This window comes from Urtica dioica, chromosome 3, assembly GCF_054948205.1.
Source record: "Urtica dioica subsp. dioica isolate 48M chromosome 3, U.dioica_male_clone48M_v1_H2, whole genome shotgun sequence".
Classification (NCBI taxonomy): domain Eukaryota; kingdom Viridiplantae; phylum Streptophyta; class Magnoliopsida; order Rosales; family Urticaceae; genus Urtica; species Urtica dioica.
The window spans coordinates 5,493,247-5,520,968 of NC_142758.1; the positions used below are offsets into that span (position 1 = coordinate 5,493,247).

The window sequence follows — 27,722 nt, forward strand, 5'->3', positions numbered from 1 at the left end:
AAGAGAATGGCGAGTCTCTTAGACGATACCTCGCCCGATTCACTGAAGAATAGAATAAGGTCGACCGCTTTGACGACAAAGACGCAATCACTGCCATCACTGAAGGCTTGCGCACAAGTGACTTCCTTAAGTCCATCGTCGGCCGTGTCCCTTCTACCATGGCCGAGTTAATGACTCGAGCCAAGACCTTCATGGGAGTCGAAGATTACCTCGATGGCCGCAAGGGCAATAATCAAAGCCCTCACCGCTGAGACGAGCCTAGCGACGAGCGAGGCAACTCCCGTAAAAGACAAAACAGAGGGGGTCAGACGTCTAATAGTCGACCTCCGATGCCCCAAAAGCCGCGACTTGTGGAAAACTTTAAGGGCTACTCGTCGTTCACGCCATTGAACACGACGCCGGATCAAATCCTAGCTTTGGCACGTGACAAATTCACTCCCCCCCGGCTCCAATGAGCAAAGATCCCGCGACTCGCGATCGATCTAAATATTGCGAGTTCCATCAGGAATACGGTCACTTGACCTCCGAATGCTATAGTCTTAAAAGGCAGATCGAGGCATTGATCCAACGGGGTGAGTTGAAAGAGTTCGTGTTGCGCATGATCAGCGCTGTGGGCCCCACCACAAACAGACCACAGTCTGGCAAGGGAGGAGGAACAGCCGCTTCTGCCGACGCCAATCCACAGCTCCACGTTGTAACCACCATACTGGGTGGCCCACAAGATGAAGATTCAGCCCGACAACGGAAAAAATTCCTAAGGGCCGTAGCTCAAGAAGACGCTGCTATGCACGTCAACCTCACCTATGAAGAACCTCCGTCCGTGCCTCACAAGACGATGTACTTCACCAACGAAGAGGACAAGCGAGATGTGCATCCGCACAATGACGCGATTGTGCTCAAAGCCCAAGTGGCTAATAACTTGGTGAAATGAGTTCTCATCGACAACGGCAATGCTGCAGACATAATTTTCAAGTCCACCTTAGAGCGCATGAAGCTCGGGGGGCTACGCCCAACTCCGACCCAAACGCCTCTATTCGGGTTCACTGGGGAGAGAGTCATGACCGAAGGCATCATCGATCTGCCGGTCACCTTTGGAACTCCTGGAGGCATTGAAGTTGTTCACATGGTCCCATTCCTAGTGGTTGATCAGGAGTCGCCATATAATGTCATCATTGGGCGACCTACGCTGAACCGACTAAGGGCTATTACCTCTACATACCACCTACTGGTGAAGTTCCCTACCAAGGATGGAATCGGCATCATGGCTGGAGATCAATCCCAAGCCAGAATATGCTACATCCAAGGAATCGATGGAAAGACCGCTAGAAAGACGGTTAACACGATCTCACAGCTTAGAGATAGCGTCGAGTCGACCAAGGTCCTCCGCAAAATCCACGAAGACATCTGCATGACACCCAAGTGCAAGGTGCTGACATCGTCATCCCAAACAGGGAGGGACCCCACAACGTCTGCCAAGTCATACATGATGGGACATACTACACGGACGATACACCGATCCGTTGCCTGTGGAATGCGGAACACTTGAGACAGTACTACCAGTAGCCAGGGCTTCCCCCATTTTATTTCTTTGCTTTCCAACATTCAATAAGGCCTACGAGCCAATGTTTTAGGATTTCAATTTTTTGCAATATTAATAAAGTTTGAGGTTTTTCTTTCAAAATCCACTCTTTCAAAGTTTTTCGGTCATCAAAATACGATTGTAAAGCCAAAAACTCGGGGGGCTAGTGACATAGGCAACTGTAAGTACACTCAAAATCCTCAAGAAAGTACGCTCCACCAAAACAAAACACCCGAACATAAACGGGAACGAGCAATCAACTAAGACGCCTCTGCGGCGCGCCATAAGACATCCCAGAGATGCAGGATCAAGACGCCTCTGCGGCGCGCCATAAGACATCCCAGAGATGCAGGCTGAAGACGCCTCCGCGGCGCGCCATAAGACATCCCAGAGATGCAGGCTGAAGACGCCTCTGCGGCGCGCTAGCGCAACCAAGTCGTCCCTCGTGACGCACCTAAGACGCCTACATGGTGCACCTAAGACGCCTACATGGCGTAACCAAGTCGTCCCTCGTGACGCACCTAAGACGCCTACATGGCGCAACCAAGTCGTCCCTCGTGACGCACCTAAGACGCCTACATGGCGCACCTAAGACGCCTACATGGCGCACCAAAGCCGTCCCTCGCGACGCACCAAAGACACCTCCGCGGCACACCGTAAGACATCCAAGAGATGCAAGCTTAAGACGCCTCCGCGGCACGCCATAGGTCATCCAAGAGATGCAGGCTAAAGTCGTCCCTCGCGACGCGCTTAAGACGCCTATATAGCGCACCGAAGCCGTCTACATGGTGCACCTAAGACGCCTACATGGCGCACCTAAGACGCCTACATGGCGCACGTAAGACGCCTACATGGCGCACTGAAGCCGCTTACATGGCGCACGTAAGACGCATACATGGCGCAACCAAGTCATCCCTCGTGACGACCTAAGACGCCTACATGGCGCACGTAAGATGCCTACATGGCGCAACCAAGTCGTCCCTTGCGACGCACCTAAGACGCCTACATGGCGCACGTAAGACGCCTACATGGCGCAACCGAGTCGTCCCTCGTGACGCACTTAAGATGCCTACATGGCGCACTTAAGACGTCTACATGGCGCACGTAAGACACCTACATGGCATAACAGAGCCGTCCCTCACATCGTACTCTGAGCCGCCACAAGACGTACCTGAACCGCCATATTAGGCGTAGTTCACGCCATCTTTGCAACTGTCAACTGAGTATGATCACACTCGCCTTGGGAGACTCTCCATTCCATGCGAGCTAATGGAAGCTGCTCGCAAAGACTCGCGAACTCCGCCTCTGAGCAAGAACCTCGCTCGGCCTGAGCTAGCTGAGACTTCGCTCGAGCAAGCTCCTCCTGGACGAGTCCCAGGCGACGAGTGAGGTCATGTAGAATCTTCTCGAGCCGAGCCTTGCTCCTCGGGTCGAGTCACTCTCCTCGAGCCTTGCTCCTCAAGTCAAGTCATCCTCCTCGAGTTGAGCCTCGCTCCCCGAGTTGAGTCACCCTCATCGGGTTGAGCCTTGCTCCTCGAGTCGAGTCATTCTCCTCGGGTCGAACCTTGCTCCTCGAGCGGAGTCAGTCTCCTCGAGTCGAGCCTTGCTCCTCGAGTCGAGTCATTCTCCTCCACTCGAGCGTTGCTCCTCGAGTCGAGTCATTCTCCTCGGGTTGAGTCTTGCTCCTCGAGTCGAGTCACTATCCTCGGGTTGAGTCTTGCTCCTCGAGTCGAGTCATTCTCCTCGAGTCGAGCCTTGCTCCTCGAGTCGAGTCGCTCTCCTTGGGTTGAGTCTTGCTCCTCGAGTCGAGTCACGATCCTCGGGTTGAGCCTTGCTCCTCGAGTCGAGTCATTCTCCTCGAGTCGAGCCTCGCTCCTCGAGTCGAGTCACTCACCTCAAATCAAGCCTTGCTCCTCGAGTCGAGTCATTCTCCTTGAGTCGAGCCTTGCTCCTCGAGTCGAGTCATTCTCCTCTAGTCGAGTGTTGCTCCTCGAGTCGAGTCATTCTCCTCGAGTCGAGCCTTGCTCCTCGAGTCAAGTCACTATCCTCGAGTTGAGTCTTGCTGCTCGAGTCAAGTCGTTCTCCTCGAGTTGAGTCTTGCTCCTCGAGTCAAGTCGTTTTCCTCGAGTCTAGCATTGCTCCTCGAGTCGAGTTACTCTCCTCGTGTCAAGCCTTGCTCCACGAGTCAAGTCATTCTCCTCGAGTCGAGCCTCGCTCCTCGAGTCGAGCCTCGCTCCTCGAGTCGAGTCACTCACCTCAAGTCGAGCCTTGCTCCTCGAGTCGAGTCATTCTCATCGAGTCGAGTCCCGCTCCTCGAGTAAGTTCCTGAAACGATTAGAAGAACAGGCTAGCTAAAGCGAGACTATTGCAAAACAAAACAAACAAACAGAGGGAAACTTACCCTCTGGGCGTCAAAAATGCCATGACGGAAAAAGTCCACATCGCTACTCGTTACGATGTCCCTTCGCGTCTTTAACAGAGACTACCTGCCTCCACATCGGCATAAAAGTCAGCCCAAGTCGGAGTGACACTGCTCCAAAGGCCTCGACTGAGACCCGCACTCACGTCTGGGGAATATGGGTCAAACTTCCGAATGCAGATGGAGAAGCGTCACCAAAGTTGGAATGGCAGATGCCCCGTGAGACCGACTTATGCTTGATGCGTGATCAAACTTTGAACATTGATCCCCGAGCAGTCGAAGCCCTCCGGTGTGGCAGAGCCTTCCACCAGGTACCACTCCGTCTTCTCGTAGCATCAGCCCGCAGCATCAACCTCCGTCTTCGAGACCTCGGAATGAGCACGCCTTTGCGAAACGCAAAAGTGCAGTCGCCTTCCAAGCTGGCCGAGATGGACACCATGATCTTCCCCTAATAGGTCATGATTACATAATCGTCGCCCTGCTAGTCACCATCGAGTCCTACAAACTCCGCTTGAAAATATTATCAAACAAAACGCCATCGAAGAAAGACTTGGGCATGACCTCACCCAAAGATCAACTAGCCGTAACACGCCGGTCCGCCTCTGCACACACGCACGCCCTACCTGCGCACGCATGTCCCCGTTGCTCCAGGGCTAGAGCGATGGATGCGATCGCGTCCTCCTCGCCCACGTTGAGCTACGCCTCCTATTTTCTTGAATCCTCCTCCACGTGTTGAACACACAATCGTGTTGAGAGAGACGGAAAAGCGAAAGAGAGCACATGCAATTATGAAAATTATCCTTTATAATCACAAAGGCTTCGCGACGGCGAAGCCCGGGGAAATAAATTTTCCTCAAACACCCGGCGGAAACATCTAAAAGTTCACCGCCCGGGGCCTCCCGAGCGCTGAACTTGGGGGGCTAATGTTGTCGGTCATTTTCGGAAAACCCGGAACGCCGAGAAGACACGCCACTCAAAGGGCCGATGGTCAGGCCGGAGGTCCTGAAGAGTGGCAAGCCTTCCGTCATGAGTCAACTGGAAAGTCCTCGTGCCAAACTCTCGGCCCCTCAAGTCGACCCTCGATCCTTGAGTTGAGTCATTCTCCTCGAGTCAAGCCTCGATTCGTTCTCCTCGAGTCGAGCTTCGCTCCTCGAGTCGAGCCTCGAGTCGTTCTCCTCGAGTCGAGCCTCGAGTCGTTCTCCTCGAGTCGAGACTCGAGTCGTTCTCCTCGAGTCGAGCCTCGAGTCGTTCTCCTCGAGTCGAGCCTCTAGTCACTCTCGTCGAGCCTTGCTCATCGAATCGAGTCACTCTCATCAAGTAGATACCTTCATATTTTGCGTGACAAGCGTGGTATCCGAAGACCCCTAAGGCCCACAAGAGTCCGATGAGACGGGCTATGCACCGCGCGCGCAGCACGCCGCGCCGGCCAGCCACGCACAGCAAGCCGTGCGCCGCGCCGGGCAGGTCGCACGCCGCACCAAGACAAGCCCGCACCGCGCGCCCCATGCGCCGTGCATCCCGCGCCGCGCCCAATGACTCGCGCGCCGCGCGCGCTGTGCGCCTCCACTTGACGGCGCGCGCGCCCCCAGTCCCACATGGACGAATAAGAGACCTTCTAAGGCCCTCAAACATCTTTAAATACCCTCTCTCATCAAGGGGAAAGCCATCCCATTCATTCTCAAGGAACTTGAGACTTCTCTCTGCTTCTCTGGATGCCATCCTTGGCCTCAAGCGGATTCTCCTCGATTTCTCGTTCTCAGAGATTCTGAAGCGCTTTCTGGGGATTCCCGAGTGCCACCTCTCTTGATCGAACGATTAATCTTGAGCCCACGAGTACTCTAACGGTTTTCGACTGAAAATCGCCTACGCATCTAGCACCCTAGACGCGTCCACCATTTCCGACTAGAAATCGCCTACGCGTCCGGAATCTTCGCCACAATAAGGAACTCTTGACTTAGAGTCTTCCACGTCTCCAAAAGAGAGAAAACACACATTCTCTCTCACGCTCGCGATCTCCGAAGTTCTGAGACGTCGCCGAGGACTCCTCCGCGCACCGTCTCCTTCGTCGAGTACGCTTCTCCATTAAGGCTCCGTGCCTCACACTGCGTTACATACGCCTTGAACTACGTTATGACCTGATCCCACACACGGGTACGTAGGCAGCCGACACACAAGTCACAGTCACTCCCCCTCCTCACCCCTTCTCTCCTCTGGGAGGTGGGCTGATCGGAGAAAACCTAGCTCGAGACTTTCGAGTTCACACTTTTGGCCCGGGTGCGATCACTTGGTCCGGCCTTGGATCGAACCGCCAGAGGTATACAATAGTTGTTCATTTTCGTGCGACAACAGGTGTGAAGCCTCTTCATAAGGTCGGTAACAGTGTACTCTAGCTTGTTCATGGAGTAGTTCAGCTTGAAGGTATCGAAAGATTCGGGGAGAGTTTCCAAGATAATATCTATTTTAGTCTTCCCATCAATTTCAGATCCAAGAATCTCCATTTTGTTTAGAAAGCTAATGATCAGCATCATATGATCTCTAACGGGAGTTCCAGCCTTCATACGACAGTTCATAAATTGTCGGACCGCTTGTTGCCTAGCTTGACGTCCTTGCCCTCCAAACATCTCATGGAGATTGTAGAGCATATCGGCTGTTGGAATTGATCTAGGGTTTAAGAAAAAGTTTAACGCTTCGGTAAGCGGCGAAATTTTAAAAATTTTCTTTTAACTAGTAAAACGTTTTTACTAACCTAGACAAAGAGCAAGCACATGTAAATAAAAACTATTATGACCATAAATAATTTACTAACCTTTTTAGAAGCTTGAACGTTGATGAGCCTTCAGAAGGTTGAAAACATTCGTCTCCCTCGCAACACGTCTCTCTTCTTTCCTCGGCAACACGAGCAACCACGATGGTTTCTATCACAAGAATCACTCGAGAGAAAATGAATTAGTGAGTGTGTTGTCAATGGTGCCCACAAGAAGAGTTGTAGTCTTTATTTTGAACATTTGATGTAATAAAGTCTCATGAAGACTCTTGCTTGTAATTGCCTATTCATTCATTAATAAAGTTGAAACGTTCATTCAATCTTCCTTGTCTGAAGCTTTATGATAAAACCATAGTCTTTTAGTCCATAAACAAACTTAACAACTTACGAAGAGACAAATGTAGATTTGCATGAACAAACTCTTCGTAGTTTGCTTAAAACGATATATTCGCAATCTTAGGGTCAAAGGACTATTGACCTCAGTATGATTGTTAGAAGAATCTATGATGTCTGGTTATGAGGCATTGAGAGTTAGGAACTCTATAGTTCTTCTAGGTATCTTCCGAAGGTACTGAATTGACCAGTGCACTTCTAGAGACAAGATAAGAACAAACCATTTAACCTCTTATGTCTCGAAGTCACTATGTATGAATTGCATCATGCTTACCTTAATCCTGAAATGAGACATGCCATTTCACACCTTAGTATTCTCATTTGAGAAAGTCAAAGTTCGGACTCACTATGTGATTCCGAACAAGGCCTATTGGTGAAGTACTAAGTTGTGAGTCTGTCATGAGTAACTTTGTGAAGTTCTCATAGATATGGAATTCATGTACAAGATTGCTGAAATGCAATGTATGTCACCTCATGCTTTGTTCCTTGGAGTGTGAATAAATGAACTGGCCAGTGTCCAAATTGAGTCCTGACTCTTTTGGATGAAACAATGTGACTTGTTAGCTCCTCGTCAATACATTGTTTCTAACTTATTCACAAGCGACAAAGGAGTTGAGGAAATAACAGCTAGAAGGGTAAAATGGTAATTTAGTAAATCCCGACTAGCTGATGACATTCATGAAGGGTAAACATAGATAATATTCAGTGGATCCGCTCATCATAATTAGGTCGAATTCTTGAGTAGAAAATAAATTCATTTGAACCGAGAGATTTTCAGTGTCAGCTCTTTAGTGGAGTCAGTTGGCATTAAGCTAAACTTGGAAAAGGTTTGTGAACTTTTGAGTCCAAGTGTTTAGCTAAAGCTTTGTTCATTTGGGTCCATGAGGTCACTATCACGAATCACATCGATAGGAATAGTTAAACTGGAAGCTAAGCCAAAACAAGAACGAAAATAGTTAAAAGGGTATTTTTGTCTTTTGAGACAAAGGATGAAATGAATGTCAATAAATTTTTTGACAAGGTCATTTTGTGACATGTTTCACTCGGCCATGACTTGATCATTGGGCCTTGTGAATTAATTTCATTTCATAAGAATTTTATTTGAAAATTCTAAATGGGCCTTTTCTTATGTTGTCATGAACAAGTGAAGAAAATTCTAGGAGTCTTTTCTAGAAATGTTGGGCGCCCATAATACCCAAGAAAGAGAGAATATTTTGTGCATAAATGTATCAAGATACTTGCCAAAAGAAAAAGAGGAAACAAATTTGCATGAGGATGCTTAAGGGAATTCGGCCAAGTGAGTCAAAGGCAAGGCAAGGAACAAAAAAGGAAACAAATCCAAGCCTTCTAGAAGGCTGCCTTGGCCGAGTGACTCATGAGGAAATAAGGCAATATTTTCTCATGAATATGTGATATTCTATAGAAGAGGAAACTACCTTATTGAAGGTGAGACCTCTCCTATAAATAGGAGCCTCATTTCCTCACAATTCATTCATCCAAGTTTAAGAGATTTGAGAGACTCTCTCTCTAGAACTTGGCCGAAGTCCTCTTCTCTCTCTCTCTAGTTTATTTTCGGTTTTCTCTTGTCTTGGCACCTAGGTCCTCACTCGACCTAGTCTTTAGCTCTGCGACTTCGAGACTCGTTCTCAAGTCGTAGTGTTTAAAAGTGCCCACTCACTGATTCCTTCTTTTCGAGTGATTTAGTGATAGAAACTTTCGTGGTTGCTCGAGGTGCCGAGGAAAGAAAGAGAGACGTGCTGCGAGGGGAGACGAGCGTTGCAACTTTCCAAAAGCTTCTACAAGGTTCAAGCTTCAAGAAAGGTTAGTAACTTTAATAGCTCATATTAGTTTTTATTTGCATGCATATGCTCTTGTCTAGGTTAGTAAAAACTAGTTTTACTTAAAAAGAAAATTTTTAAAATTCCGCCGCTTAACGAAGCGTTAATCTTTTTCTTAAACCCTAGATCGATTCCAACAGAGTGGGCACTTTTAAACACTACGACTCAAGAACAAGTCTTAAAGTCGAAGATCTAAAAACGCTAGGTCAACTGAGGACCTAGGTGCCAAAACAAAAAACGAAATTAACTAGAGAGAGAGAGAGAGAGGAGTCGGCCAAGCTAGAGAGAGAAGCTCTCAAATCTCTAAAACTTGGGATGAATGAAATGTGTGGAATGAGGCTCCTATTTATAGGAGAGGTCTCACCTTTAATAAGGTAGTTTCCTCTTCTATAGAATATCACATATTCATGAGCCAATTTCCTCTTTTCTTTCATGAGGCACACGGCCAAGACTTGCCATGCAAGTCCTTGGATTTGTTTCCTCTTTTATTTGCTTCTCCCTTGTCTTCTCTTGGGCGCCCACATTGAATTCCTCTTAGGAGAAATTTGTTTCCTCTTTTTCTTTTGGCAAGTATCTTCATACATTCATGCACAAAATATTCTCTCTTTGTTTGGGTATGTTGGGCCCCTATTTCAATTCTAGAAGCTCCTTCATTTGTTCATGACAACATGAAAAAGGCCCATTAAGAATTTTCAATAAAATTCTTATGAAATGAAATTAATCCACAAGGCCCAATAAGACTAATATTGGCCGAGTGAAATATGTCATTAAATGACCTTGTCAAAAAATTTATTGACATTCATTTCATCCTATGTCTCAAAAGACAAAAATACCCTTTTGACAATTTTCGTAAAACTTGTCTCGTTTTTGTTTTGACTTAGCTTCTAGTTTAACTATTCCTACTCGATGTGATTTGTGACAGTGACCTCATGGATCCAAATGAAAAAAGCTTGAGCTAAACACTTGGACTCAAAAGTTCACAAACCTTTTCCAAGTTTAGCTTAATGGCAACTGACTCCACTAAAGAGTTGACACTGAAAATCTCTCGGTTCAAATGAATTTATTTTCTACTCAAGAATTCAACATAATTGTAATGAGTGGATCCATAGAATATTATCAATGTTTACCCTTCATGAATATCATCAGCTAGTCGGGATTTACAAAATTACCATTTTACCCTTCTAGCTGTTATTTCCTCAACTCCTTTGTAGCTTGTGAATAAGTTAGAAACAATGTATTGACGAGGAGCTAACAAGTCACATTGTTTCATCCAAAAGAGTCAAGACTCAATTTGGACACTGGCCAGTTCATTTATTCACATTCCAAGGAACAAAGCATGAGGTGATATACATTGCATTTCAGCAATCTTGTACATGAATTCCATATCTATGAGAACTTCACAAAGTTACTCATGACATTCTCACAACTTAGTACATCGCCAATAGGCCCTGTTCAGAATCACATAGTGAGTCCGAACTCTGACTTTCTCAAATGAGAATACGTAAGTTGTGAAATGGCATGTCTCATTTCAGGATTAAGGTAAGCACGATGCAATTCATACGTAGTGACTTCGAGACATAAGAGGTTAAATGGTTTGTTCTTATTTTGTCTCTTGAAGTGCACTTGTCAATTCAGTACCTTCGGAAGATACCTAGAAGAACTATAGAGTCTCCAACTCTCAATGCCCCATAACCAGACATCATAGATTCTCCTAACAATCGTACTGATGTCAATAGTCCTTTGACCCTTAGATTGCGAATATATCGTTTTAAGCAAACTACGAAGAGTTTGTTCATGCAAATCTACATTTGTCTCTTCGTAAGTTGTTTAGTTTGTTTATGGACTAAAGACTAGTATTTTATCATAAAGCTTCAAACAGACAAGGAAGAACGAATGAACGTTTCAACTTTTTATTAATGAATAAGCAATTACAAGCAAGAGTCTTCGTGAGACTTTATTACATCAAATGTACAAAATAAAGACTACAACTCTTCTTGTGGGCACCATTGACAACAATCGGCGGACTCTCGATGTCACAATGTTGCTGTTGCAACACATTGTTCATAGATGCCAAAATATAGCACCTCGCAATCTCATCGGATCGAAGCCAGGCCGCCAGGGCGTCTTTTTCCTCTTGTGTCGAATCATCATTCGTTTGAGGACAGGGGGTGGTGAGTACCCATTTATGCTTGTTAACGGTAAGGACGATGTCGAGGTTACGTTTCGAATCTACGTACTTTTTGTTTCGAGTTTGTTTGAGGAAAGGATGATCGAGAGAAGGTTGTGAGACATGTTGATTAATTAAGTTCAAACAAGTTTATGATTAGTCTTTTGTTTAGGGTTTAAGTTTCTTTAAGACTTGATAAAATCCAAAGGTGTTATAAACCAAATGATAATTTACTCCCTCAAGAGAAGGCCGTAAAAAATCTCCATTTATAAGTAAATGACACATCATTAATGCTTAGCCAAGATGTCAATACACCAATTTTAACTAGCCACCTTTTAAATTTGTTTGATCACTCACATCTTTTCGCAGAGCCTCAAGGGAGGATTACTAGGGATTGAGTCTAAGTGTGCAACCAACCACTTAGTCCAAAAGATCAACTTTGTAAAAAAAATCCCCCAAGAGGAGGCCTTGTCTTCATCGTCTTACTCTCGGACGTAGCTCATTGAGCAATGATCGAAGCAAAAACGCCATAGAGTACTCCCATTGAAGATAGGGCCACAAGAGTGACTCTTACTCTCACGTTAATTACTTCTTTCATTAGTGTTGGGGATCGTGGGTTACAAACAACAAATATAACCCTCCCACTTAGTTTTTGGAGTTGATACATCGACTCTTATAAGTTCGGAAACGGATTTCCTAGTTATAGAGCGATAGAGCTGACAACTAGAAAAGAATCCTAGAGGTTCATGTTCAGAGCAGTGTTAGTGCATATAGGCACAAGGTACATACTCGGATCTTTTCCTATTTTCTATTCGGGGAAAGTGCATGAGCGAAGTGTGAACTTCAACTCACTCGAACACTTGAAAGTTTGAGGTTACACATCTTTTAATTTTTCGGCTTGTCTACGAAGAGACCTCCCACTCAAATTTTCAAGAGCATATTGATTTTGAACATATGTGATATAGATACAGTTTTGAAAACATTTTGAAAACTTATTTGATTTGGATGACAAAATATTTTCAAGTTTGAAAACGAAAACGGTTTTTCAAAATTCAAACTAGTTTTGTAAAAATTCAATTTCAATTAAACTTCCAAAATCAAAACATTTTAATCTTTCACATTATGTTAATAATCTTACAAAAAAATATTTTTTCTCAAGAAAAGTTTCTCATTAGAGTTCTATAACTCATGGTAGTGGAGCTGAAAATCCGGATTTAAAAAAAAATTGGACTTTCGCAACAGCCGCGCACCTCGGAGTAAAATCGCCATAACTGGCGGCTCCTATGTCCTTTTGACCCAAAACCGGTGGCATTGGAAAGAAGACAGACAGACCTTTAATTTGATTCAAGTATTATTAAATTTTGAATTCTGAACAGAGAGTTATGCCACTTTTACTGCGGGTTTTACTCCAGCTCGAAGAAAACAGAAATAATTAAAGTTCGGTCTTTTAGTGCGTAAAAAGAATCGAGTGTAACGGAACGTTTTAGGAAGTTTTTAAGGCTTTTATTTCTGTTTTACTAACATGGTAATAACATGATATAAAAGAAAAAACAACAAGCATAAAACGATTCAAGCACATAAAAGAAACTAGTAAGACAAGAAAACTAGTCACAAAATTTACTCGAAAATTTCTCAAACTTAAAAACACGTTTTTTAATATAAAAAATTAAAAACTTTTAGAACTGATTCTAATGTGTTTTAATAACATCCCAAACTCATAGAAAATCAACATGATTTTTAATTTAAAGGTAAGAGCAATAAATTAAAAAAAAAAACTAAGAAAACAATTCTAACTTGTCACAAAAATAGTAAACTTTCGAAAACGATTTTCAAGCTCATAATTTTAATTACATGTACATGCATATCTTTGACCATAGCTCTGATACCATTTGTTGGAATTGATCTAGGGTTTAAGAAAAAGTTTAACGCTTCGAGCAAGCGGCGGAATTTAAAAATTTTCTTTTAAACGAGTAAAACGATTTTACTAACCTAGACAAAGAGCAAGTACACGTAAATAAAAACTACTATGAGCGTTATAAATTTACTAACCTTTTTAGAAGCTTGAACGTTGAGAAAGTTTTGGAAAGTTACAACGTTCGTCTCCCCTCGTAGCACGTCTCTCTTCCTTCCTCGGCAACATGAGCAACCACGACATTTTCTATCACAAGAATCACTCGAGAGAAAAGGAATTAGTGAGTGGGCACTTTTAAACACGTCGGCTCGAGAACAAGTCTCAAAGTCGAAGAGCTAAAACCGCTAGGTCAAATGAGGACCTAGGTGCCAAAACAAAAACGAAAAGAACTTAGAGAGAGAGAGAGAGAGAGAGAGAGAGGATGGGCGGCCAAGCTAGAGAGAGAAGCTCTCAATCTCTAAAACTTGGGATGAATGAAATGAGAAGAATAAGGCCCCTATTTATAGGAGAGGCTTTACCTTCAATAAGGTAGTTTCCTCTTCTATAGAATATCACATATTCATGAGCAAAATTCCCTTATTTCCTTTTCTCATTTGGGCGGCCAAGGGGGCTTCTAGAAGGCTTGGATTTGTTTCCTCTTTTGCTCCCTTGCCTTGCTTGGCCGATTGCCCTTGTTCCTCATAGAGGAAATTTGTTTCCTCTTTTTCTTCTGACAAGTATCTTCATACATTAATGCCAAAAATAAACTCTATTTCACACTAAGGGCTGCACGAATTTTATCTCCCATTTCCTTGGGTTGGACGGCCAAAAAGGCTTCTAGAAAGGCTTTCTAGATTTTTCTTTACTTGTTCATGACAACATAAGAAAAGCCCATTAAGAATTTTCAATTAAAATTCTATGAAATGAAATTAACTCACAAGGCCCAATGAACACATCATGGACGAGTGATTTAAGTCATCATATGACCATGTCAAAAAATTTATTGACATTCATTTCATGCCATGTCCAAAAAGACAAAATTACCCTTTTGACAATTTTCGTAAAACTTGTCTCGTTCTTCTTTTGACTTAGCTTGTAGTTTAACTATTCCTACTCGATGTGATTTGTGACAGTGACCTCATGGATCCAAATGAACAAAGCTTGAGCTAAATACTTGGACTCAAAAGTTCACAAACCTTTTCCAAGTTTAGCTTAATGCCAACTGCCTCCACTGAAGAGTTGACACTGAAAATCTCTCGGTTCAAATGAATTTATTTTCTACTCAAGAATTCAACCTAATTGTAATGAGTGGATCCATTGAATATTATCTATGTTTACCCTTCATGAATATCATCAGCTAGTCGGGATTTACAAAATTACCATTTTACCCTTCTAGCTGTTATTTCCTCAACTCCTTTGTCGCTTGTAAATAAGTTAGAAACAATGTATTGACGAGGAGCTAACAAGTCACATTGTTTCATCCAAAAGCGTCAAGACTCAATATGGACACTGGCCAGTTCATTTATTCACATTTCAAGGAACAAAGCATGAGGTGATATACATTGCATTTCAGCAATCTTGTACATGAATTCCATATCTATGAGAACTTCACAAAGTTACTCATGACATTTTCACAACTTTGTACTTCACCAATAGGTCCTGTTCAGAATCACATAGTGAGTCTGAACTCTGACTTTCTGAAATGAGAATACGTAAGCTGTGAAATGACATGTCTCATTTCAGGATTAAAGTAAGCACGATGCAATTCATACGTAGTGACTTCGAGACATAAGAGGTTAAATGGTTTGTTCTTATCTTGTCTCTAGAAGTGCACTGGTCAATTCAGTACCTTCGGAAGATACCTAGAAGAACTATAGAGTCTCCAACTCTCAATGCCCCATAACCAGACATCATAGATTCTCCTAACAATCGTACTGAGGTTAATAGTCCTTTGACCCTTACATTGCGAATATATCGTTTTAAGCAAACTACGAAGAGTTTGTTCATGCAAATCTACATTTGTCTCTTCGTAAGTTGTTAAGTTTGTTTATGGACTAAAGACTAATGTTTTATCATAAAGCTTTAAACAGACAAGGAAGAATGAATGAACGTTTCAACTTTTTATTAATGACTAAGCAATTACAAGCAAGAGTCTTCGTGAGACGTTATTATATCAAATGTACAAAACAAAGACTACAACTCCTGTTGTGAGCACCATTGACAATAGGCGCTCCTAAGACACTCCGAGTAGCGCACCGAAGACACTCCTAGTTGGCGCACCTAAGACGCTTTGAGTAGCTCACCAAAGACGCCTCGAGTTGTTGCACCAAAGACGCCCCGAGTTAGTACACTAGAGACGCACCTAAGACGCTCCTAAGACGCACCTAAGACGCTCCAAGTATCGCACCAAAGACGCCCCGAGTTGGTGCACCAAAGACGCGTTGAGTTGGCGCACAAGAGACGCTCTGAGTCGGCTCACTTAAGTCGCCTCGCAAGGCGCACTTAAGTCATTTCTCACGACGCACCAAAGTTGCCCACAAGGTGCATAAAAGCTATCCATCGAGATACACTGAAGACACCAGTAAGATGCAATAAAGGATGTCCTCCGTGATACAATCAAATCAACGACTGTTGAACAAGCCAAAATACGGCTTACTGAAGAAGCAAGGCGGTGTATCAAAGACATCCAAGCGATGCATTAAAGACGTCCACAAAGCGCAACAAATCCATCCACCTCAACGTGACGAAAAGAGACACGCTCACTACAAGATGAAGACTCAAGAGAGCAAAATTCACTCAAACAACTTGGAAGATTCTAAAAGTCCGCCGCATGAAGTCTTCCAAGCAACGTACTTGGGGGGGGGGGGGGGGGGGGGTTACTGTTGCCGGTCGTTTTTTAAAGTTATTAAATTCTTTGTGACTGGCAAGGAATTCCAAGCCAACAAGCCCATTAAGGCCCACAAAGGCCAACGCCTACTCAAAACAGGGCCAAAAACCAAGTTCGGGCCCATCAGAGCACACACGCAATACGCGAAGAGGCGCACGGTGCGCAAAGGGCTTGGTGCGCTGCACCATCCCTTCGATGCGCCGCTCCCAAGCACGGAGGACCGCCCCACATGTGCTCCTTCAAAATCACACCGCGCATACGGCGTGAAGGAACTTCAGCGCGCCGCGCCCATCACTTGGCACAGCGCGCCGGTGTGTCGACGCGTGCACGAACGACATTGTGCCATCGCGTTAGCCTATCCACTCCGCGCTCTCCATGCCAAACAACCAAGGAGCTCTCCTCAGAACTATAAATACCCCTCCTCAGAAAGGGCAGAAACACACAATTTTCTCTCTCAAAATCACTCTTTCCAGAGTTCCGAAATGCTGCCTAGGACCCTCGACACACACTTTCACTCTGACCGTGTCTGATTCTCTTAAATATTCTCAAAGAATAATGGCACCCCCACCTCATACGCATAGCAATCAGACTAATGTTAAACGTTGGAGCTCGCGCTAGAGGCACCGCCTCTGTGCCCTTCTAGATTATTTTCTTATTCTTCTGATTTCTTAGATCTTCGCGGCGAGCGAATAAGGTTCTTGAGCTAGGATAGGGAACTCGTGACTTTCGAGTTTTTACAATCCGACTAGGACACGTTCACTTGGTCCGACCTTGGGTCGAATCGCCCGAAGTCTTCCACGCTGTCCGATTTTTGTCGACAAGAAGTACCTTTTTTTTCTTCGAATCCTTTTTTTTTTGTATAAAGATCAAAATAATTGTCAAATTGGTAACATAAATTTATCCTTAGCCTCCCAGGTAGGCATTTTTGGACGAGAGGAGGTAATAAATTGGGGTTTATCAGGACCAATAATAACTATCTTTGTAGCTCCAGAATGTTTCGGTTTAGGTAAAACTATTTAAAGGGTAGAAGGCGGGCGACAAGAAAAATACCAGAGTAATTTCCTGGCTTCGTCGCTAATTGTTCCTCTCTTCAAGCAGTGTAAGATGCTTGTATTTCGTGTGATTCAGCGAAAGCAAGGTTGATCGCAAATATTAAACATAGTAAATGATATTTTGGATGCTCGTGTTATCAAGTTGAAGAGCTCAAATAATAATCTCCAATTGATATTGCTTTGTGAAATTAGACCGCGTATACAACATTTGAAGTGCTTCGAAACTTCATTAGTCGTTTACCACTGTATACATATAGATTATTGAACAGAGTTGTTGACCCAAGTAAAAAATTTTAACAAATAATTGGCTGCATAAGCCACGGAAAGTGTAGCAATTTAAAATTAGCCAACCTTTCGTTAATTTCCTGTAAATAGCCATCTTGCTTACGTGGCAGCTTATTAATTGAATTAGTTTTACTTTTTTGTCCTTCAGCTATTTTAATTAGGCAATTTTTTTAAAAAAATTCGAATTAAATATTAAACCGAAAATGGAAGTTTCAAATTTGAAATTTGAAATTTGAATTTTGAGCAGATTTTGAAAGATATCAGCCATTAATTGTTATGTATTTGGAAATTTTTAACATTGACTTTAGTTAATTAGTTTCTATTTTCGTTGTAATTCATTAGGTAATTAATTTCGAATTAATTCTTCATTCATTGATATTTTTTTGTCTTCCATATATTCATAATTTCCAGAATTTTCGTGCTCAAAATATTTCCAGAATTTTTCAGTTTATTTACACGATTAACTGTAAATAGGCTTTGTATTTACAATGAATATACTGTAAATAAGCTTCGTTTTTACATGAATATAATGTAAATAGATAGCCTATTTACACGAACATACTGTAAATAGGCTATCTATTTACACGAACATACTGTATATTAAAAAAAAAAAAAAAAAAAAAAACAACATAACCAACCAAACAAAGCGCGCAAACTGAAAACGAAACACCCATCCCCAAATATCAAACCCTAGAAAAAAAACCCCAAAATAATAAATTGAAGCAGTTGAAGCAGTTGTTCCCACCGCCTCCACCTCCTCCGCGACCACCGCCACCGCTGTAGCCTCCTCCGCCATAACCGCCGCCTCAACCGCCGCCGAGCGACCTGCGCTCCGGTGTCCTCGTCCTCGGCGGCCGGGGTCTCCTCGTCCTCACGGTGCTCGGGATCGTTGCTGGCCATGGATGAATTAGGAGAAGAAACTAGAAGCGACGCGAAATGGAAGAGAAGAGCGAAAGAAAACTTAGGATTTTACAGCGAGATCGGCGATGAGAGACAGAAACTTACAGATCGAGGACGGCGTCTTCGTCTTCCTCGCCGGTACTGACAGCGACCTCTTCGAGCTTGACGATCGGAGCGACCTGCGCTTCGGTGTCCTCGTCCTCGGCGGCCGGGTCTCCTCGTCCTCATGGTGCTCGGGATCGTTGCTGGCCATGGATGAATTCGGAGAAGAAACTAGAAGCGACGCGAAATGGAAGAGAAGAGCGAAAGAAAAAAGGCCTGGTTGATTAATGATCTTAATTAATAATCTTAATGACATTAATGGGCGGTTATATCAGAATATTTTGTATTAAATGTTTTATTTTCAGCATGTTAATGGGCGGGAACGGTTGGAAGGGTAGTCTCGGCCAATTTTTGTTGTAAATAAATCCTCCTGGCTATTTACCACTTATTTACAGAACGTTGGCTAAAAATAAATTGGCTATTTTCAGGAGGCTACTTAGCTTAATTACCCAAATTTTAAATTGGAGGCATCTCAGAGATCAAACACCTCTGCAAAGCTCTCATCCTTATCGTTCATCAACTTCGTGTAAGTTCCAAAAACATAAACCCCTAATGTTTCACTTTCAAAAATTCATCATGAAATAACTCCAATAAAAATCATTATTTTCATTGCACAATGATGGATTAAAACGACTCATCTTTGAGATAGATGGGAAAATGAACATGGTTTCCCCATGGATTAAAGCATCTATGCCTCATCCTAAATGCAAATTTTAATCAATGCCCCTTTTTGTGTTTTAAATGTGGGGGCATTTTTAAGAGAAAAACATGAAAATGACATAGAAGTCTACCATTCTCAAAGTAGACTAGGTTTTTACAATATTCTTTTTCACCCGTCAAGACGAACAAACAAACAAAATCCCCAATCGAGATCTAGGCAAAATCAAGAGATCAAAATTACCCTAATCAATCTGCCATCAATTGATGAAAGTCGAAGTAAAACTAGAGTCATACCAGAACAGGGTCGCACAATAGCATGGAAATCGTAGCAAATCGCCCAAGATTCGAATGGAAACCCATAAAATTGAAGTGAAAAAGAGTGAAAATTCTAAAAAATAGTTCGGCCAATGAGACGCGAATAATATCGTAACAAATCAAAGCTACTTAAGCATGGGTGTCCTGTGTTATCAGGATGGAAAGTAAAGATGAAGTTTGTGAGAGAACAAAAAAGGGTCTAGGTTTTCATAATATAACAGTGGAAAGAGCTAATCAAAGAATACAAAGAGCAAGTTTTATTGTCGAGATAATAAAATACTATAAGCCTAAATTACCCTCACGTAGAATATAAAGCTAATTATTACTACAGTAATAAGAGTTTGTCACCTAACCACATGTCTCAACTATTATTTGGAAGAAGCTCAGGAATAAGCTCCACCCTGGGAGGTCTTGACTCTTGACCACTAAGGATCGCCACTACGCTATTCACCGTCGACGAAAATCACCCCAACTTGATGATGATGATGATGATTTACTGAGAAAAATGTTTAGGTCAGGAATAATTAGAATCCAATCCAACATTAGTTCAAAGCCATTCTCTTGTTTCAATACAATCCACTAAATAAAATGCTTAACAAATATTTATATTTTCTAAAACCATCGCTTCCACTAAAAACATCATATACATATTTCCTCTGAAAAATGAAGTCATGCGCAGTGTTGATGCTAATATACATACAAAGAAAACGAAAATAAATTTAATAAAACCGAGGGGGAAAAAAATACAAATAATTCGAAGGTGAATATTCTGATTCGAAAAACCTTGAGAATTACTAGGTTAGCTTCCTCCACAAAGATCCCTTGGAAGCTGTTAAGCATTTAACTCTTGGGAATACAAAACCAGCTTTTGGTGGGTTTCTGGTATCACCTAAAGAATTCTCGTAAATCTCTTTGCACTCTTGTACGACCTGTGAAAAATATATAAATGCACATCATCTCCACATGAAAGAAAACCAGGCAAAAGCCATGCATATGTTGCTGGAAATTAAACAATGACCATTTGTATTTTGACAGTATTTTTTAACCCAAGTTAATGTTTGAACCTAATAAAACCCAAATGCTAAGACTGCTTCAGTTTAATATTTAATCCTAATGGATGCGAAAAAAAAAAAAAACAAAAAAAAAAAACAAAAAAAAAAAACAAAACAAAACAAACAAACAAACAAAATAAATAAAAATTGGCATTACCTCTTTTGCGTCTTTCCGTGGTATGCCTTCTCTGAGACCAACAAGTTTCTCGACAACCTCAGGCTGCAATGGAGGTATCCAGACACTCAGTAAGTCGTATTAACATAATTCAAGAGCACAAACTTTAGTACTATAATATCATTATGATATAGCTCAAATATGGTTTATAATTTTGAGTGTAGTGGAATTTGTGATGATTCAGTGATAAAACAAAAGCCGTGGTTGATTAATAAAGCGACGTGAAAAGTGGGATACTAAAGCAAAATAGGAAATAAGATTGTAGTTACCGGGCAGTCAGGTTGATGTTCAAGAATATTTGTGTAGATGAGCGTAAATGTATCAAGGCTCTCTGCTGAAGCAAGTTCTCTCAGGTCACTCATGATTCTGACTCTGTTCTCCACTTTCTGTTTGGTGGAGCCATAACCAAATATTAAAATAATTCAAACAAAACAAGCTCGAAAGGAACTTTAAATAACAAAAAAATAAAAATATTTTAGAAAGAAAGTGGGTATGCTTACGGTAACACTTATGTATTCCCTGAAAAAGTCCATCAGAACCTCTTCATCTAGTCTCATCCGCTCAATGGTCTCTTCTTTGATGTAGTTTCTCTAAAGTCGTAGTTATATCAAAACAAAAGAGTTATATAAGGCTCATGAACAAGGACATGAAGACTAGGAGCCAAGCCAAGTCCCATTATTCTCTTTCACTTTTTTTTAATGTTATGTGGCTAAAATCCACAAATTTATTCCTCATATAATACCTGTGTCAAAAGATGATCGCCATAAACAACCACTGTTTCCTCAAGGCAAGCCTCAACAAATCTTCTAAATGATCTATCTTCGATATACCTGATAAAGATCAAACCCCGTTTGATTGGCATTATTTAAGGCAAGAAAATTAACGAAATCATTCCTCTCAATGTTTTAAAGATTGCTTTCTATGACATCTGAGGAAATGGCTTCATTTTTTATTTTTTATATTTACTTTAAGAAACAAGGGAATGTTTTGATAATAAGCGGCCAAGCTGTAAAATACAAAGCTTGCCGACGAATGGTACGGAGTGCACCCAAAAACCAAACCAAAAAACCACCCCGTCACCCAAAAAAGCCAAACCTGGGTCGGTCAGAAAAAGCAGAAATACAACCCGAAACAGGAATTACACCACTATACCAATCCCTAGTCAGGTCTGCTAAAGAGTACAAACTGAAATCTGCGGAAATATTAATATTATCCAATATCTTCATTGACACTAAAAGTGGTAAAAAGAAAACAAATCCACCTACAATGCATTTTGAGCAATGCCAAGGGTATAAACCCTGCACGTCTGATTGTTATGTTCTACTCGTAATCTCATACAATCAACCATAATAAACCAAAATAACCAGTTCGTAAGTTAAGCACGAGGAAGAGATAGGCTTACATCTTCACATCTGTAAAGTAATCATGAAATGTTGCAACAAGATATTCGGTAACCTGTCCTTCACACCACTCTGAAACATCAAGAGAAAATTTAACTTATACAGGAACCGAGTAACAAATGCGATAAAAATTGTCAAACCTAGTCTTGCAATAATTTACAATCTGACAAACTCATAACTATATTTCATGAAACTTGAGTCAGTGTTCCAGTTTCCATAACACTCCTAATCTTATGACTCGGATAGTGTTTTGGATATGAATTTATATATATTGCTTTTATTTCATTTAGAGTTACCTTTAACTAAATATATATATATATATATATATATTTTTATGGGGAGAGACTACACGAAGCATACAGCTATAATAAGTAAATTACCTTTCTGGTACAGTTTCACAAGTAACTCTTGTACTCCTGGGTCTTCAAATATGACGCTAACAGTTAGGTGTACAGCCTCCTGCCATCAGTTGAAGCATTTAAACGTTGTGGTAATCATCAAATGGATATAGAGAAGCAAGATGCAAATTAGCCATCAAATACCAAACTAAAATTATTTAATTTATACATTAGGACAAAAGAGACGTAAATAAAGTAAGGTACAAGTATATTGCTCACTGAAGGTGAACTAAATGGAGGAAACATGTTGGTAACACACACAGATTTATAGGTATAATCTTCATTATTGAAGCCAAACCTAAGAAAAGGTGCATATTTATGCGTATACATTAATACCTTTGCAACCTCAAGAAACCCTTTGCAAGTATCCTCAAAGTTGACCTGTGTAGAAGGAATAAGATAAACGTGAAAAGCCAAACTTACTCAATACCAGCAATTACAGGTCAGAAATGGACGAATAACAGGCCCAACTGCATTGAGTTTATGAGAACTCTGTAGTTCACCACAATACATTGTGAATAAATCAGATGATCAATCACATGAACGAAAGATAAAGTTTGTAATCTCATGAAGATGATAAAACAAAAGAATCATATCAGCCCCAAAAGTTATAACTCAGTTAAATAAGAAGATAAATATGACCGAGGAAGATATGGCATAACCTGCTCAGCATAGTTAGGCAGGAGAGCTTCTATGATTCCATTACTTTGCTCAATTGCAAGATCATAACAGCGAAGATTATTGTTTATCTATAAATTTCAAAACGAGTAGACTGCGAGTTATGTTCTAAACAAGTCAAAAATTCTGTTCAACGACTGTTAAATTAAAATACGAAACTACAAACCATGGCGCACAGAGGTTCCAAACCAATCTCAGAAGCAGGTTCTTCAAGCCTACGCCTTTCAGCTGCTTGGAAGTCCATCATCACCTAAAGAATCATGTTAAATCAAGTGCCATTATTAACAACGGTTAAACTCTCTAATCTAAATCAAAATAGTTTCACTTGTTATGTTAGTACAAAGTCAAAGGATTGCGCCACATGCCCATATAAATTGAAGTCTGTTAAGCTGGACCATATATTTCTGTCAAATATACCTCGAAAGGTATAGTAGAGCAAACTAACCTGAATAATTGCCAGAGCAATTCTGTAAAGCATGAGGTCGGTGCTATTTTTTTTTTTTTTAAAAGAAACAACGGGACTTTATTATTACTTTAAAACGGCATAGCCGAGTACCAATACAAGGAGTTCAAAACTGGGAAACACAAACCCGAAAAGAACGAAAATTACAGAGCACTGGGCCAATCCCTTGCCAAATCGGACAAAGAAAAAGACTTGAACTCAGAGCAGGAAGAAAAAAGCCACAAAGCTATACAATGATTCAGAGAGTCAATTAAGCTATGGAAGTGCCAGCTCTCATCCTTGAAGATAACCTTGTTCCGAGTGTTCCAAATTCCCCATAGACCTGCCAAAATCCCAGTCTTGGCGGCTTCTGCCCTTTTCAAACTAAATCCTGGGGACTCGTATAAATTTAGCAGCGACTCTACAGAGGTAGGAAGGAAAGCGATACCCAGCTTCGAGAAGAACCACTGCCACAAGTCAGCAGCCACCACACACCTGAGAAAAAGGTGCTCGGCATCTTCAGACGCACTTCGGCAAAGAGGACAGAAACTCGGCGACAGGAACTGATGAGGATTCAATCTTTGGATACGATCCGCTGTGTTTACTCTCTTGATAGCCACCTGCCATGCAAAAAACTGTACCTTATTTGGGGCAGCAGCTTTCCACACAGCGTCGTAGTAAGGAACAGGGGGCCGAGAAGCAGCGGGTGATAGGTCCTCAGCCAAAGATTTTACAGAAAAAACGTCTTTGTCACCCAGCCACATACGTCTATCTTCGAGACCTTCCCAAAGCTTGAAATCTTCCAAAATACCTGTCAAACCAGCCACTTCGCAGGATTCTCTATTCGTCAAAAATCTAGGGAAACCGAAATTCCATTCCACCTGACCAGGAGAAGAGAGGGAGGGAGACGCGAACCCATTTATGGGGACGTTCTGTGAGGGGCAAAGTCTCGCCAAAAGAGGGAACCGATCTTTCAAGCGTGTATCTCCGCATCAAACGTCTTCCCAGAAACGCACGATAGACCCATCAAAGACCTTCCAAGAGCATCGGCTGTAGAACAATTCGCGGACGGTCGAGACCGAGCGCCAAGGGCTACGAAATTATCTCGAACAATTTCCACTTGCTCTCCAAGAATCCCAAATAGATCACCAGCTGCTGGTGTATATAACTTTCCATCTTCATGCTTCTTTGGTGGCTGAACCTTGTCAGCTTCTAGGATATTTAAGTACCATTTCTGCACAGATCAAGAAATTCACTTGGACAATATACACTTTCAAAATTACATCCTAGTTTTCAGTCGACAGTCTTACTTTTGTTGTAGCTTGCATTCTCTCCACATATGAATTCATGAGGGGATCCATTGCACCACTCTCAGAGCAGACTTGAGCCAACGAGTCATCTACACCTAGCCCGATAAGATTCTCTTGATATTCAACTGCCCAGCCTGTTACCTAGTGGCGCGATACACCAGACAGCGCATTAAGAATGCGGAATATGATACACAGGATTAAATGTTTTTGGCCGTTGAATCTCTTCCGATTGCTTGTTACCCAGTATTAAGTGAGCTTGAACTGCGTTAACAGGATTAAAAATAAAGGTTTTTTCCTTGAAAATGAACAACTAGTCGGTAGAAACCAATTATTACATTACTAAGCCAAGCTAGATTTCTCTATCAAGTAACAGTGCAATCGATGAAAATGAAAACAATGTCTGAACATAGAAAGTGGGAAAAGCACCTTCAAAATCTCTATGTTTGTTAACTCATTTGCTCTATCACTGAGCAATCTAAGCATTTGAATAAACCTTTCCGTATATAGATTCACCATAAGATGGAATATCTCATATCTGCAGAAATTGCAGAAGAAACTATCAGTACAAAGGAATATATATTGGATTTACTTCCATTAGAAAGAAATTAAAATTAGAAAAACCTTTTTTTTTTCTATCTGGTCATATTTTACTGATGTTGGAACAGGCATGTTAACTAAGGACCTTTGACCACTTCCATTAACCCATCAAAGTAACATTGGATGCCCTTATTTTCTAACCAGAGACTAACTACAGAAAGCTTATGCTTTGCGACATATAACCTTCAGTAAACAATTGCACCTCAATGCTAACTTCACATTTCAAAGGAAGATCTAAAAAATATTCACTATACTAAACACAAAAATCAGGGGCAAACCTTGGGGGAAAACATGGGGCCACATGATCATAAATATCTCCAAGCTCTTCACCTATCTAAAGCATCCACAAGAGAACACTGGTATGATCAACTAAACCCAGAAGTTTCAAAACAAAGAAGAAAATGAACAACAGTGCTTGCAGATAATAAACAGCAACAGCTCTTGGGAGAACTTGTATCTTTTCAGAATTTGCAAGAATGATGAGCAGTATGTCTTGTGAGAAACAAGACACACGCGCACACATCAGCTAAACAAGCCAAAATCCCTAAAAATGTTGATGAGCATTTGGTTTGGTGTGCAAATTCTACAAAATTGTTCAATTCAATCAACCAAACAGTCTAAAAAATAGTTGCATGCTCAATATCCACAAGTCGGAATTAATGGAAGTATTTGATAAGAATTTGGTTTCATGGTGGCTCAACTTCTCTATATTTTCACGGATGCAATGGGTTTATTAGTCATATGGATAAATCATCCTCTTTTTTTTATTTTTTTATTATACTACTGTTTTCCAGTCTCAATGAAGCTGTTCACTATACATAGAAAATAAATAATTTTAATGCTGCCTTGTGCTACTATCTTTGTTTCTATTATTAGCGAACAAGTTTGAAAAAAGGTCTCACCATAACAGATTTATTTGGAAATTGGAATAATAAAAGACGCTCCGTAAAAGAAAGATATGTTTTCAGTAAAAACTTGAACATAAAACTACACATAAAAATTGAAAATGAGGAGATCAGTTATGAATACCACTTGGGCTTCCTCTAGTGCTGCTTTGAGGTCCTGGAAAACAAGCTGATCCAGAAATAAAGTCAAGTGAGCTATATTATGAAAAGGAGGAGAACCAAAAAAGGGAAAAAAGAAGAAGAAAATATGGTATGCTATGAATGGCGTCGAAAAAAGTGGTTCATCTCTCTTTGGAAAACTAAATGGTATACCTCTGTGAGAAGTTTGTTAAATCTCCTTTCAACTGCCTTCCTAATTTGCTCATAGCATTTGTCTTTATAACCTTTACCCTGAACCTTTAACTTCTGCTGAGTTGAATTTCTCAAAGTCGCTGTACTTGGAGATGCCCTGTAAGCAAAGGGGAAAAATCAGCTATGAATTAGATGCAAACACTATAGAGCTGGCTAAGGAAAAAAGCAAACTGAAAATAGTAATTATAATTGGAATTTTTTCGAGGATTTGCAATTGATGCCATAGCACCACCACCTTCAGCTTCAGCTGCCTCCTCGGCAAGTTGCTGATCAAGAATTTCTTGCATTTCAACCACCCTAGAAGATAAATGAAATCACTTAGTTAAAAAAAACGCGTATCAATTTATTTGACAGTGTAGATTGAATCATACCAAGGATCAATGAGAAACATTGTTAGATATTTTTGGTAGTATTATTGATTTAAACCTACAGAAGTACTTCCTTTGAAAGTAAATATGATGTATAGGAGAGAGAGAGAGAGAGAGAGAGAGATAATCCAAAAGGATAAAAAAAACAAAAGTATATACAGTGTTGATAACAAATGTTAACCTCCAAGTAGTCCAAAAAATTTGGCCAAAGATAAGGAGGTGAGGCAACAGATTTTCTTTGACCGGCTTAATTTTTTTTTTTTTTTTTTTTTTTATAACAGTGGTGTCCGGGGTAGACCCGACAAATATCCACGTGCCCCTGGCATTATTGACCGGGAGACTACCCCAGTGGCCCCAATTGTTGCATCCAGGGGGAATCCAAGGTCCCAAGAATTGCTCTTACCACTAGTATCTCAAAGAATCAAGCTCAGCTTTCGTATGAGTTTCTCTTCATGTTTTTTATTCCGATACGTACAGCCAAACTTGAAGGTAAATATGAAAGTTATTGGAAAATGTAGATTAGTTCTAAAGTTCTACAGGTAAAATGGGGGTAGAAAGTAATCTGGAAGTGTTATTAAAAAAAAAAAAAAAGTAATCTGGAATGTGACCAAACAATTTAATTCACAAACATTTAGGAAAAAGCTTACAAAAAGAAAAAGTGCATTTCAGAAAAGGGACAAATCAAAACAAAATTGCAACATAACATAAGGTCATATTAAGAGATGTTTTACGGCCATTACCTCAAAGCACGAACCAGAGTTTGTGGGTTGCAAAATAAGATTCAGATTAGCAAA

At 41.4% G+C, this 27,722-nt stretch overlaps 1 protein-coding gene across 1 annotated transcript; it reads right to left on the bottom strand.

Annotated features, from left to right (window-relative positions):
- Nucleotides 1–19,790: 19,790 nt before the first annotated feature.
- LOC149402220 (exocyst complex component SEC6-like) lies at nucleotides 19,791–27,694 on the bottom strand (the record flags this gene model as incomplete). The annotated part of the gene is made up of 19 exons (XM_089608274.1): nucleotides 19,791–20,181; nucleotides 20,462–20,524; nucleotides 20,749–20,865; nucleotides 20,980–21,069; nucleotides 21,222–21,309; nucleotides 21,882–21,951; nucleotides 22,260–22,338; nucleotides 22,614–22,658; nucleotides 22,940–23,026; nucleotides 23,122–23,205; nucleotides 23,401–23,448; nucleotides 24,500–24,631; nucleotides 24,708–24,848; nucleotides 25,134–25,242; nucleotides 25,583–25,638; nucleotides 26,334–26,378; nucleotides 26,522–26,657; nucleotides 26,732–26,857; nucleotides 27,669–27,694. Coding segments are annotated over 19 exons (1,677 nt in total), but the record flags the coding sequence as incomplete, so codon positions are not given.
- Between the last annotated feature and the right edge of the window lie 28 nt (nucleotides 27,695–27,722).